The sequence below is a fragment of the Papio anubis genome, chromosome 17 (genome assembly GCF_008728515.1).
Source record: "Papio anubis isolate 15944 chromosome 17, Panubis1.0, whole genome shotgun sequence".
Classification (NCBI taxonomy): Eukaryota; Metazoa; Chordata; class Mammalia; order Primates; family Cercopithecidae; genus Papio; species Papio anubis.
The window spans coordinates 6,077,015-6,090,426 of record NC_044992.1 but is presented as its reverse complement, the minus strand read 5'-3'; the positions used below and the strand labels follow the sequence as shown (position 1 = coordinate 6,090,426).

At 43.5% G+C, this 13,412-nt stretch overlaps 1 protein-coding gene across 12 annotated transcripts in view; it reads left to right on the top strand.

Moving 5' to 3' along the window:
* Positions 1-10,484, top strand: part of KIAA0753 (KIAA0753 ortholog) — a 74,393-nt gene extending 63,909 nt beyond the window's left edge. For 10 of the 12 annotated variants that reach the window (XR_638857.4, XM_009189493.4, XM_031657323.1 and 7 more), the window contains one exon: positions 8,908-10,484. Coding sequence is in view for 10 of the 12 variants with exons in the window: in XM_009189493.4 (XP_009187757.2) it covers positions 8,908-9,025 (118 nt within the window). In the remaining 2 variants the exon portion in view is untranslated. The remainder of the gene's footprint in view (positions 1-8,907) is intronic. The other 2 variants (XR_002517956.2, XM_021928650.2) reach the window with 1 other exon arrangement.
* The last annotated feature ends 2,928 nt before the right edge of the window (positions 10,485-13,412 follow it).

Below are 13,412 nucleotides of genomic sequence, written 5' to 3'. Positions count from 1 at the left end.
CATTCATATAGTAGAATAGTAGTATACTATGATTACATTTCTTTTTATTTGCTAGTTATTTTATATGTTTGTTAACTCTACCTACACAGTAGCCAACCTCTCAATAATATAATTTTTGTCTGGATCAAAAGTATCAGTTAATCTCTGTGACTCGGCCCCACCCTTACTTTTTCTCCTGAGACCCCTTTTCCTCCTACCCGAGTCCGGGCGGCTGCTCTCCAGATCTACTGGATGGCTTTCATCCTGGGGCTTCCCTTCCTCATCACCCCTCATGTTCGGTTACATCTCCCTGTAATAGATGCCCTGTTTTCTGATGCCCTTGTCTTCTGCTTTCTTGGTTTACTCTCTTATTTTGATGGAGCATATCCTGCTTTGTGTATTGGAGGAAATTTCTTGAAACTTACAAGTGTGAAAATGTCTGCCTTTGTACTCGATTGATGACTTGGCTGAATTTAAATTACTGGTTTATTTTTTCCAAAGAATATACCTTCCTTCTTTTGTGGAGGTGGAGAAGGGATTGTCATTTAGCTGCCAGAATAGGGGTGGAGTGTGTCAGTCCAACTGCTTGTTCTGCAAATTTTCAGCCAGTCTCCTCATTTTCTACCCCATACTGCACTCTGCCTTCATGATTCTCAGCACTCTCACTTCCTGAGCCTTCATGATATTTTATAGGGCAAACCGGCTTGTTTTTGCCTGGCATCCCTCCCACCCCCCGCTTACAGACTCTTAGGTTTCAGCTCCCTCTATGCTGCTAAATCAGTTATGATTCTTCTGTGTGCTTTTATCTTCTGAAAGTCTTGGACATTTCACATCCACTTGTGTCTCTTTTTGTAGATGTATGTATCTGTGTATCTATTTTCTTGTACTTAAGTGGGATTTTGGGTGGGATCAGGGATAATCACTTGTGTTTAAGCCCTCAGGTTGACCCTGAAGTCCTGAGACTTCTCTTTGGTATATATCATAGTACCCTTCAAAGTATATAAGATGCTTTGTTCTGGTAGAGACACACATTTGTCTTCACATGTATTCTTAAGGATTATCTGGGAGAAGAGAAGAAGTAAACTCGACTTGCTTCCTTTTGTTAACACATGCTCCTGTAGCATATGTACTCATTTTCTTGTAACCTGTCCGACTTGCTTAGGCTAACCGGGATATTGGGAAATGCAAAAGCAAGCCGAGGAAGATAGACTGTTCCTGGTGTGTTCTTACCACCTGATCAAATGATACATTTTGTTCACAGTTGTTAGGTAAATGTAGGGAAAATCTCTCAGCCTGTAAGGAATAACAGGTTAAAATGTAGAGGACACAGCTATTAAAATATGCCTGGATTTTTACAGTATTTTCCTCTGCTGTTCTTTGACCCCAAGTGACAGTGCATGTGAACAGTCTGGCTCTGTTTGGTTTTTATCTCTTCTTTTTTTATTATTTTATTTTATTTTATTTTAGATGGAGTCTCACTCTATCACCCAGGCTGGAGTGCAGTGGTACAATCTTGGCTCACTGCAACCTCCACCTTCTGGGTTCAAGCAATTCTCCTGCCTCAGCCTCCCGAGTAGCTAGGATTACAGGTGCTGGCTACCACATCTGGCTAATTTTTGTGTTTTTAGTAAAGACAAGGTTTCACCATGTTGCCCATGCTGGTCTCGAACTCCTGACCTCAGGTGATCCACCCACCTCAGCCTCTCAAAGTGCTGGGATTACAGGCATGAGCCTCTATCTCTTCTTTTTTAGTTTATGGTTTGAATATTCCAAAGATGAGAGTTATGTTGATCAGATCTTTAAAAAGCATCCAAAGACAGTTGACTTCATCTAAAGCCTCTTGGGTAAGGAGAAAGTTGAGTTTTTTCCTTTCTTTTAATGTCTTTATTCCTCATTATACCTGAAGAAAAGCACTTCCAGCGATTAGCATGAGCAGGTGATATAAACTGAATGCAAATAAAAGAGTGATGTGGAAGGAAAGGCTTAAGGTGACAGTGCTTTTATTAAAAGCAAATTCTTAAGAATTCCTGGCTTGAAAAACAATCAAGTGAATTCTGGTTGAAAAGGACAAATGAATGTATGTATTTCTCTTTACTTCCTATATCTCTATCCCACTATATGTCATTACAAGAATGAATAAAAGACATGAAACCATCAATGACAGCAAACAAGAAATACCAATAAGAATTTGGAAGCCATAAAGTAGTTAGACAAATGGTGACTGACTTAGCAGGCTAGAGAAAGCTAAGTGCCTAATGAGGAGGAAGGCAAGAACCAAGTTTTTCTGTAAAGAACATTGGTTGAGACTCAGGAATTAGAAGCATCAGATGCTTGTGAATGCATGTATGAAGGTGTATTGGGCCATTCTTGCATTGCTGTAAATACCTGAGACTGGGTAATTTATAATGAAAAGAGGTTTCATTAGCTCACAGTTCTGCAGGCTTTACAGGAAGCATGGTGTTGACATATGATTGGCTTCTCGGGACACCTCAGGAAACGTACAGTCATGGCAGAAGACGAAGTGGGGAACAGGCACATCACATAGCAAAAGAAGGAGCAAGCAAGGGTTGGGGGAGAATGCCATACACTTTTAAATGACCAGGTCTCATGAGAACCCACTATCATGAAGACAGCACCAAACCATGAGGGATCTTCTCCCATGATCCAAACACTTCCCACCTTGCCCCACCTCCAGCACTGGGGATTACAGTTCATCATAAGATTTGAGCGGGAACAAATTATACAAACTGTATCAACAGGTGAGCCAGGAAATAGGAGGCTTGCTTGACATTCTTGTTCTTGAAAATGAGCAGACAGCTGAGATGACCAGACATTTGATAAAAGATACGTAGGCTATTATAACAGATAAGCACTCTGAGGAAGCAAAGCAGACAATACAGTGAGAAGAATAAAACATTAAAAACAGGCTAGAATTAATATTCTCAGAGAGCTAAGTGAAACTGTTATATCATGAAACAAGAACAGGATACTATAAAAAAGGAACTTTCAGGGAATGAAAAGAAAGTTCTTAGACATTAAAAACATGATGGCTCAAGTAAACTCACTAGAAGGATCCAAAGAAAAAAGTCAAATGTTTCAAGTGGTAGAATAAAAAGACAAGAAACTAGGTAGTAGAGAAGAAATATTTTTAAAATTAGAAGCCTGTTCTAGGAGATTCAACATCTAAATCACTGGAGTTCCAGAATGTGAGAAAAGGGAAAAAGGAGCAGTGGGAAATTATCACAGAAATGCTATAAGAAAATTTCCCAGAAGGCTGTCTTTAGATTGAAAGGGTTCATCAGTTGTCCTCTTGTGAGTGAGTGAAGGAATAAATGAATACAACAGAACAGAACACACCATGGCACATCATTATGAAAAGGAAATTTGAGCATCTCAATATAAGGAAAAGAAAGATGGCAAAAGATTCCAGAGGGTAAAAACTGTACACATTCAAATAATCAGAAATGAGAATGGCATATTGTTTTTAGTAGCAACACCAGAAGCTAGAAGATATTAGAGCCTACTTCCAAAATTTAACTTAGAATTATGTGCTCAGATAAATTATCAATTAAAGATAAGGGCAGATAGAACAGAAACATTTTTAGGGCTGGGTATGGTGGCTCACATCTAATCCCAGAACTTTGAGAGGCTAGGCGGGAGGATTGCTTGAGCCCAGGAGTTTGATACCAGCCCAAGCAACATAGTGAAACTTCATCTCTACAAAAAATAAAAAATTAGCTGAGCATGATGCTACATGCCTGTAGTCCCAGTTACTCAGGAGGCTGAGGTGGGAGGATTGCTTAAGCCCAGGAGGTCAAGGCTGCAGTGAGCTGAGATGGCACCACTGCACTCCAGCCTGAGTGACAGAGGGAGACCACATCTCTAAAAAAACCAAAAACACATTTTCAGGTGGGCAAAGTGTTTAAAAATTTAGTTCCCATGCTACTGGAAGATCTAAATTACCAGTGCAAGATGTACATTAAGAAAGAGGAAGACTTGGGTTTTAGTAAACTTAGACTTTACAGTGGAACTTCCAGAAGAATGGCAAAAGCCTTTCCCGGATAAGATTTTTCAGTGAGCATAGGAAAGAACTAATCCAGATTAGAGTAGTGGGACAGAATACTCCAGCAGGGATGGTTCCACAAGGGGAAAAGCAGAACGGGGAAGATTAAAAAAGGAAGAAGAAAAACAGATACTTTACCTAATGTGTTGGAATGTAGTGGAAGTACCCTTGTATTTCTCTCGCAGTTTAGGTATAAATTAGTGATAGGAATATAGAAAGTGAAGCAAATATAAAAACGAGGTAATCACTTCTGCTCCTAGTGATGACGCACTTGGTAATCTGGACCACCTCTCCCACTGAGGATAACTTTTAATAGAAAAGCTGTATTAAAAATAAAACCTGTATTCTTGAAGGCATCAAGAAGTTAACTAGGTAATGAAGAATAACTGGGCCAGGGTCCTGGAGAAGACAGAGCCCTGGGGAGGTTAGCCCTTTGTTGAGCACTGGATAGCCAGTTTGGAGGGAGATGAGCAGCACTTCTGACAGCCTTTTCAGAACAGAGGACAGAGGCTGGAATCAGAGGACAGAGGTTGGAATTCACGGGTTGCCAAAGTGGGGGAATTGTCCTAGTGAACTTTCCTCACTTTTAATTGGGCCCCCAAAAGATTGCACTCTGGAAGTACAGGTGACCTGGATATAAATAGGCCTTCTCAGGGACTCCACTCAGCTCCAAATTATCTCAGACGGGATTGAGGTGATTCTAGATTGTTACTGCCCCACAGGTACCACACATTAGAAAACATGAATTTTCTCTGGAGGAAAATAACATCATCTTAGGAATCAAGTTATTTCTATGATTGTCAAATACGCGTATACAGTGAAAAATAACCAGGCAACAGAAAGACAAGACAATAACAAGAACAGACCTACAGCAGACACAAATATTAGAGCTATCAGACACAGACATTGAAATAACTGTGCCTAGTGCATTCACAGACATTAAAATAACTGTGCCTAGTGCATTCACAGAAATAAAAGACACAAATTAGAACTTCAGCATAGAACTGGGAACTAAACAAAATCCAAATGGACATTCTAGAATGAAAGATAAAGTTTCTGAAATGAGGAATTCATTGGTTGGGCTCAATAGCAAATTAGACACAACAGAAGAAAAAATTAGAGACTTGGAGCATAGGACAGAAGAAAATATCCAGAGTGATTCCCGGAGACACACAAAAGAAGATGAAAAGTGAAGAAGAGAGGGAAAGGGACATAGAGGAGGTAAGAAGGTCTAACATGTTGTTGGAATCTCAGGACAGGAGAGAGAGAAAATGAGTCAGAAACAACATCCCAAGAGATAATGGCCGTCACTTCCCCAGAGTAGCAAAAGACATCAAGTCATAGATTTAAGAAGCTCCAAAAACCCCAAACAAGAAAAATAAAAAGAAATCCATACATAATAATTACTGAAAGATCTCAGACAGAGAAAATCTTAAAATCAGCTGGAGGAAGAAAAATCAAGATAAGCAAAAACAGTGGAAACTGGAAGACCTGGCATATCTTTTAAAATTCCAAATGAAAAGAACCACCAGTCTGGAGTTCTAAGCCCAGTGAAAGATACATCAAGAGGCAAGGTGAGAAAAGAGTTTCCTAACAAAGCTGAATTACCAGTAGACCTTCACTGTAGGAAATATTAAGAGTATTTTGGGGGCAGAAAGAAAACAGTCACAGATGGAAGATCAGAAATATAGGAAGGCAAGAATTTTAAAAATAGGTAAATAGGTGGGTTAAAGTGAATATGGCTGTATGAAACAATACTGATGTTTTATGGATGCGTGTGTATGTGTACTCACACATTTAAAATATACAGTAACAATAGCATGTAAGAATGTAAGGAAGGGGATAAATTTCATATTCTGAGGTTCTTGCATTGTATGGGAAAAAGGGTAAGAATGTCAATTAATGTTAGACGTCAAGTCATAGATACTTGTAATCCAGGGTGGCCACTTAAAGAATCATAAAAGTGTGTGTAATGTCCAAGTCAGTAGAGAAGAACAAATGTAGTTTAAAAATGACAAAATCTAAAGGAAACCAAGAAAGAAGAGAGAACAAAGAGCCAAATGTAGAAAATACCTATTATTTTAGAAGCATAAATTCAAATATATCAGAATAACATTAAAGGCAAAAGGACCTTACATGCCAATTAAAAGACAAAGGATTGTTGGATTAGCAAAAAAAACCAAAAACAACTGGGTGGGAATGGGGTAGAAGGGATAGGAGATGGGGAGTGAAACTTATCTGCATTTACCATTTTTGTGTAACTCTGACTTTTGAAACTGTGTTAATGTTTCTTATACATCCCCTTTAATCAACAGGGATGGGAAGGGGGCCTTAAGTCGAATACAAACAGAAACATGAACCTAACTGTATTTCAAATAAATAATATAATCACACTAATGGAGTGAAGCCTAAATAACTTTTGAACACAGTATATTGACTCTATACCTCTGGCTAAAGACAAAAAGAACTATAAACACATAACTGGATTCTAGTTTGTAGGTTTCTTTTACACAGTGTCATGGGTTAACAGTTCTAAAACTACTTTATATTTTAGGATTGGTCCAATAAGTAAGTACATTGTGAATAATGGGAGCAAGGTTTCTAGGGGAAGGTTGGGATGAATATATGGTTTTTTATAGATGTAGAAATAGATACAGGATGTTTCTTAGTTTGTCTGCTGAGAAGGCCCAGAAGCAGAGGTGCCAGTAGCAATGAGCACACCTGGTACCCACATCTTGGTTTCTAAATACCATTCTCCATGAAGAGGTACCCGGGCCTCTTGGAAGAATGGCTGATTACAAGACTGGGGCTGGAAAAATGTAAGATAAGCCTCAGACATACTGTGCTAGAAAGGAAGTGCTCCAAGGATGGGGACATGTCAAGAGTTCACAGGAGTTCACAAGAGCGCCTAGTGGCCAAATCCAGGACATTTTCAAGCATCAAAATAAGTAATAATAGTAATGGATTACAAACTATACAATAAAGTAAGACCAAACTATAAGGCCAAACTGATAGGAGTGAATACATAAGTAAAGGAGAAGGGAAAGCTTTCACTACAGTAGAATGCCAGCTATTAAATGGAGAAGGAATGATGGAAGTAGAAAATCCGTGTTTAGCAACCCTGTAGTAATTGATTTAGGCGAGTTTGATGAGAAACAGGAGTTTATGTAGGTCTCAAAGCATCTCCCTCCACTATACCATTAATTACAAAGGGAAAAACAGTAACTTTACAAGGGAGAAACCTGGCAGACATCACCATAACTCAGTAATGCAAAATTCACTGTCATCATTAATGGATGTCAAATAGATACCATGGTGCACTCAAAGGACACACTGTCCTTCCGGGGCATCCCTTTCAAAAACGTATGGCCTGAATCTGATCTTAAGGAAAAAACCCAAATTGAGGGACATTCTCCCCGCCCCCACCCCTCCCCCAAAAAAAGGCCTTTACTCTTTAAAAAATGTTAAGGTCATGAGAGGCAAAGAAAGACTGAAGAACTATTTCAGATTACCGTAGACTGAAGAGCTATGACAACAAAATGCGACATGGAATCCCGGACTGGAATCTTGGACTAGAAAAAATTTTCTTTCGAAGGACATTATTTGAATGGTTGGCAAAATTTGAATAAGGCCTGTAGATAGATAGGCCTGTAGAATAGATAATAGTTTCGTATCAATGTTAATTTTATAATTGGTATAATTGTACCATAGTTATTTAAGAGAGTGTCCTTGTTTGTAGGGCTACTTGGGAGATACGAAGCCTGCACTGTTCAGAAAATAAAGGGGTGTGTGTGTGTGTGTGTGTGTGTGTGTGTGTGTGTGTGTACAGAGGAGCACCCGTGCAGAGTCCCCTAGTGTCCTACCCTGTCTCCTACAAGAAGGCACACCTCTTTCCTCCGTCGGCCAGTCAGGCAGCTGTTAGAGGTGGGGCTAGGTTGCAGCTGGTTCGTTTCTGGTTGCCTCTGGTTTCAAACACATTGAGGATGAAGTCCATCCTGTGTATGTTTTAGGCCCATCCCTCTAGCAGGATTTTGGGATCTAAGCACCATCGCATCCTTCTGTCTAGGAGAGCAGGGCCTCTTACCTTGTTTTTCTTCTTCAAAAGTATCTTGGCCGGGCACGGTGGCTCACGCCTGTAATCCCAGCACTTTGGGAGGCTGAGGTGGGCAGATCACGAGGTCAGGAGATCGAGACCATCCTGGCTAACATGGTGAAACCTCGTCTCTACTAAAAAAATACAAAAAATTAGCTGGGCTTGGTGGCGGGCGCCTGTAGTCCCAGCTACCTGGGAGGCTGAGGCGGAAGAATGGCGTGAACCTGGGAGGCGGAGGTCGCAGTGAGCCGACATCGCGCCACTGCACTCCAGCCTGAGCGACAGAGCGAGACTCCGTCTCAAAAAAAAAAAATCTTGGCTGTTCTTGGCCTTCTGAATTTCCATTTAGATTTCAGAATTGACTTGTTAATTTCCACAGCTGAGTAAAAGAATGACTCCCATACATGGCTGTATATACCTTTACTGTATTTTATTTTATTTTATATATTTTGAGACGGAATCTTGCTCTGTTGTCCAGGCTGGAGTGCAGTGGCGTGATCTCTGCTCACTGTAACCTCTACTTGCCAGGTTCAAGTGATTCTTCTGCCTCAGCCTCCTGAGTAACTGGGTTTACAGGTGTGCACGCCACCACGCCTGGCTAATTGTATGTATTTTTAGTAGAGACAGGGTTTCACCATGTTGGCCAGGCTGGTCTCAAACTCCTGACCTCAGGTGATCCACCCGCCTCGGCCTCCCAAAGTGCTGGGATAACAGGCGTGAGCCACTGCGCCTGGCCTTGTGCATACCTTTGGTTGTGTTGTTTGTCTTCCAGCTTTTCAGAAGAGCTGGTAGATGAAGCTCTGGGTGCCGTGGCTGCTGAACTTCAGGATATGTGTGAAGATTATGCAGAAGCTGTGTTCACCTCAGAATTCTTAGAGGCTGCTACATAAAGGCTCTCCGAGGCGAGGCCCTTTGTCTCACACTGGAGAAGGGATGGCACTACCCTTTGTTTTGGCCCACAGGAAATTTTCATCCTCAGCTGTGCATCCAGGCCCAGAAGGTGCTGCCCACGGAAAGGAAGGCAGTGCCAGGGAGGTCATCCTCACTTTGCATTTTCTTTTGTTATGGCAATGGTTCTAGAAATGTATGATGCAATGTATTATACTTACCGGTGCCCAGGAAACACGACTTGATGATGGCAATATTTTCAGAATGTGTACTTTTCCTATTGAAATATGATGTTCATTCCTCTGGCTCAGTTTGGTGATGAAAATGTTTTGAAAGATAATCGATACGTATATTTCACAGTCGGATTCAGGTTGCTTTTGAACCCTTGGTGGCATTGATGCCAACACAAGTGCAGCTACTAGCTGGTCCCATCGCCAGGCCCCTGTTTTGCATCTTTGGCGATTTCCTGTCAGGACCTCTGGCCCTACTAGGCTACAGACTCAGGGAGAGCACAGTTTGGCTATGCTGCCAAACCTCTGCTCTGCTGCAGCTTATTACAAACAGGAGCCCCCCACCCCCGGTTGTCAGTGCACAATAATAAACACGCATTTCTTCAATGTTCCATTCCTAGGTGATTTTCACATTTTTAGTTCCTCAGCATATTTTATTGCTGTGTTTGACACAGTCTGGTACAAAAAACTTTCTCTGGATTCAGAGGAAGTTTGAGGAATCAGGAGAGGCCCAGGCCGTCTCTGTGTCTGGCTGAAGGTACAGAGCTCGCCGTGTCTCCGATGAGGTCAGAAGTGTCTCTATTTCATACCACAAAGGAACTCTGAGTGGGAGTAGAGAACAGACGGATGGCGCGGAGACCCCTGCGTCTCCCCAGACGGGTGGCGCGGAGACCCCTGCGTCTCCCCAGAGAGAGGAAGAAACTTAAGAACCGTCATGACCTGGTCCTCCAACATCTTACAGATCATGTTTTCCAAGAGAAAAGCCTGTGTTTTCAGACACTCTGCATTCAGAAAAAGAAACAGAATGTGCATAAGAATCAGGCCACTGCCTGGGAAGACTTCCTCTCAGTTCCTAGCCTGAGGCTCAGTGAAGGAAACGTGCAGAAAGAATGCCCGAGACGCCCCCAGGGAATAAGGGACTCTTTATAACCCGTCCAGCGCTGTCATCTGGGACTTTTCTCTGAAGTACGAGAATTTCAGGTGATTTAAGCTGCTTGATCACACTTATTTGTGCAAAATTGATTTTCATTTAATGTTAATGTTTTCCTGCTTAATTTTATATAACTTCAGAATGTAAAGAGCTTCAAGGTAAATTACAAGGTCTTTCAACTGGGGAGTTAAATGTGTACACTTGAATTAATAGGAGCACCTGTCATTGCTAGTATAAAGTAATTTGTGTGGCAGTTTGTACTGTGCTGATTTTTAAAAATAAACCCAGTATTTTAAAGTATGTGCCTGTCTATTTGAAATAATTGACATCTCCCTTTTTTCCCACAGGCAAAGTGAAATGTGATTTACAGAAACCATTGAGAATACTTTTATATGTGATATGAGTATAGTGGATTATTTGCCACCCCTTCCCACCGAGAAAAAAAAAACAAATGACAATAAAAGCTAACATTTATTGGGCACCTGCTAGAGCATTGCTCTCCAGGCCCGCAATGTAGTAACTTACTTCATCCTCACCTCATCTCTGTGAGGTGGACAGCATCATTGTTCCCATCATGTAGATGAATAAAGCGAGGCACAGGAGGAGATAATTTGACCAAACTTTGAGTTCACCTGAGCACCTTTCCTTATCTTCCTGCCTTTCCCTATCCCCACTCAACGTGTGCTGGACACAGTCCTTTGGAGCAGTCCCTTTCCTCACACTTCCTGCTGCTGCCCATGTCCTGAAAGACCGAGCCCAGGCTTTGCCTTGTTTCATGATCTTCCCACTCTCTCTCCTGCTCCTCCCACCAGGCGGATCTGCCCTTCTCTGACTCATGGGTGGGGCTTCAACCAGCCCCAGTGTCCAGGTGTCGACTTTATATCCCTAGCCCATCGCAAACATCCGCAGCCAGAGCATTCTCCAAAGACACAAAAATATACTGCAGGAAATAAACATTTTTATTTGAAAATGGAAGCTAAATCCTTAGAATATAAAAGTTCCCATTTATCGCCGTGGAGCCAGCCCAGACATCTAGAATTTTTGTTCTTCATGAACAAGGGCTGACCGTACATCATTCTGTAATTCCCTTCAGCTTTCTCCCGAACTATTCGTGTACCATTTTCAGAAGCAGAAACACACGAGTTCAGTGTTTTTGTGTGGCATAGGCCATCCCCAATGTACAGAGACATGAAAATGCACTCGGAGCACTCCACCGCCGCAGCTTGGCCACACGAGATTTCTGTCTGTTTCTGTGCTTACCTCTAGACCGTTTAGCTCCTTGAGGGCAGGGACCCTGCCTAGCTTGTAGTTGGTGCTCAGTAAATTCTTATGAATTAATGAAAGGTGAAGGGCAGACTGATTGATTTTATACAGGGGGGTCTGTCACATACAGTCCACAGAAATTTATGTTGTCCTTTTGTGATCCTGAGATAGAATGCCATTGAGAACTATAATTCCATCTTAGAGGTACTGCTGCCATTGCAATTCCAGCTCAGATGGCAAGAACTTGCTTCCTCCTCCTAGAGCAGGGGATGGGCCTCAACCTCAGGCTGCTCCTGACCTTGAGTGAGCCTTGGCCAGAGTGCTCCTGGGGACTAGGCTGGGGCGGCCCAGGGACTAGAGAAGAAGACAGAAGGATGTGCATGGGAGCCCCTTTCCTCTCATGTTCTGTTACTATTTCAGCACTGTGATCCCTTCTCCCTCTGCCCGCTGGTGCTGGGGTTTGGAGGAGAGATGGTGAGAAAAGGGCTTTCCTCTCTCCACTTCTTCCCTGGGCTCACGGTTCCTGCTTTCCTGAAGGTGGTCTGAGTGTGTGTGTGTGTTGGGGGAGTGGGGGAGGTGGAGGCATGAACTGTACTGTGGCTAGTGGGTCTGAAAGACAGGAGGAAGGGCCTGAGGAAGCCCCAGGGCCAACAGCAAGGGGAAGGGTCCAAGTCAGAAAGTCCTCGGCACTCGCTGTGGCTGTGTAGGTTTCCATCACGCTTCTGTGTTTGTGAGAGGAGCTCTCTTTATTTTGGCAACGTGAGAGAGTAGTGAGAATTCCCTGCAGAGCCTGTAAATCAGGGGTGTCCGCATCATCATGGGCTTGTTATCACCACAGAAGTGCCCTCTGGAAGGGGCCGGCCTGTGAAAGGGCTCCCGGTTCTCTGGGCTCTTGGAGAGCCGCAGAAGGGCAGTGGCCTTGCCCCACTCAGTCCGTTCGTTCGGGAGCCGAGATCTCAGATCTGTTTCCACACTGGCATGTTGACTGAGCCCAATAACGTGGGCCTGGATTGGAGGGGCTTCCGCCTGACATCCTGTGTACTTCCTATCAGTCCTCAGTAGGGACCCCAGGAAACCCCAGATAGGGACCCTAGGCTGGTTGTCAGGCCCAAGTGAACTCAGGCAACAGACCCAGTAGGGTCCTTCCCCGACCTGGAGTGCACAGCTGGCTTCCAGAGTCAGGGCTCCCCTCCCAGTTCAGCTCCAGTGCTGGGTTCCCCTCTTGCCAGCCTGCCCAGGGCCTTGCTCCGCCCTCCCCAGTCTTCTCCCCAAGCCTGCACCTGCCTTCCCAGATGACCCTCTTATCCTTTATCTGCTGCTATCCCTGGATCCCCTTAGCTGTTCTTGTCCTCATATACCTGGAAATCCTTTCCTTAAACCAGACCTCCAGTCTTTTACTATTTTCCCTGGCTCGCTTTCCATCCATCCAACTGGACTTCTGCCTGTGGCCTGGAGTTAGGTCCATCCGTTCCCACCACCGAGGCTGCCTCCCAGCCCCCAACCTCGTCACGGCTGGCTACTCCCCTTGGGGAGTCCAAGCCACTCGCATACGCTGTCCTCTCTCTCCCTGGTGTTGTCATTTATTCCCCATGACACTCTGGGCCTCAGAGTTTTATCCCTCCCTCCACTCATTCCAACACCTCAAAATCCTTTCTGGAGAACCTTCAAAGGTCTTACCCAGTCATTTCTGGAGCATCTTTACACTATCTCAGGTGAGACCCCGTCCACCTCCATGCCCTCATCTCTAAAACCCCTTCCGGTCACTGCTGGCCCTTTGCTTTCACTGCAGCCCTCCACCCTGTCCCCTTTTAGCCTCCCCACTTGGGATCTCTCATCTTGTATTGCTCTGTGGCCTCCTCCATCCCCACCCTTCCTCTCTGCCTCCCTCCCTGAATTTAGTCACGCATTTCCCTTCTGCTCTGCTTGGCTCCCCCAGAATCTCCCACCCACACATCGTTCCTCTGT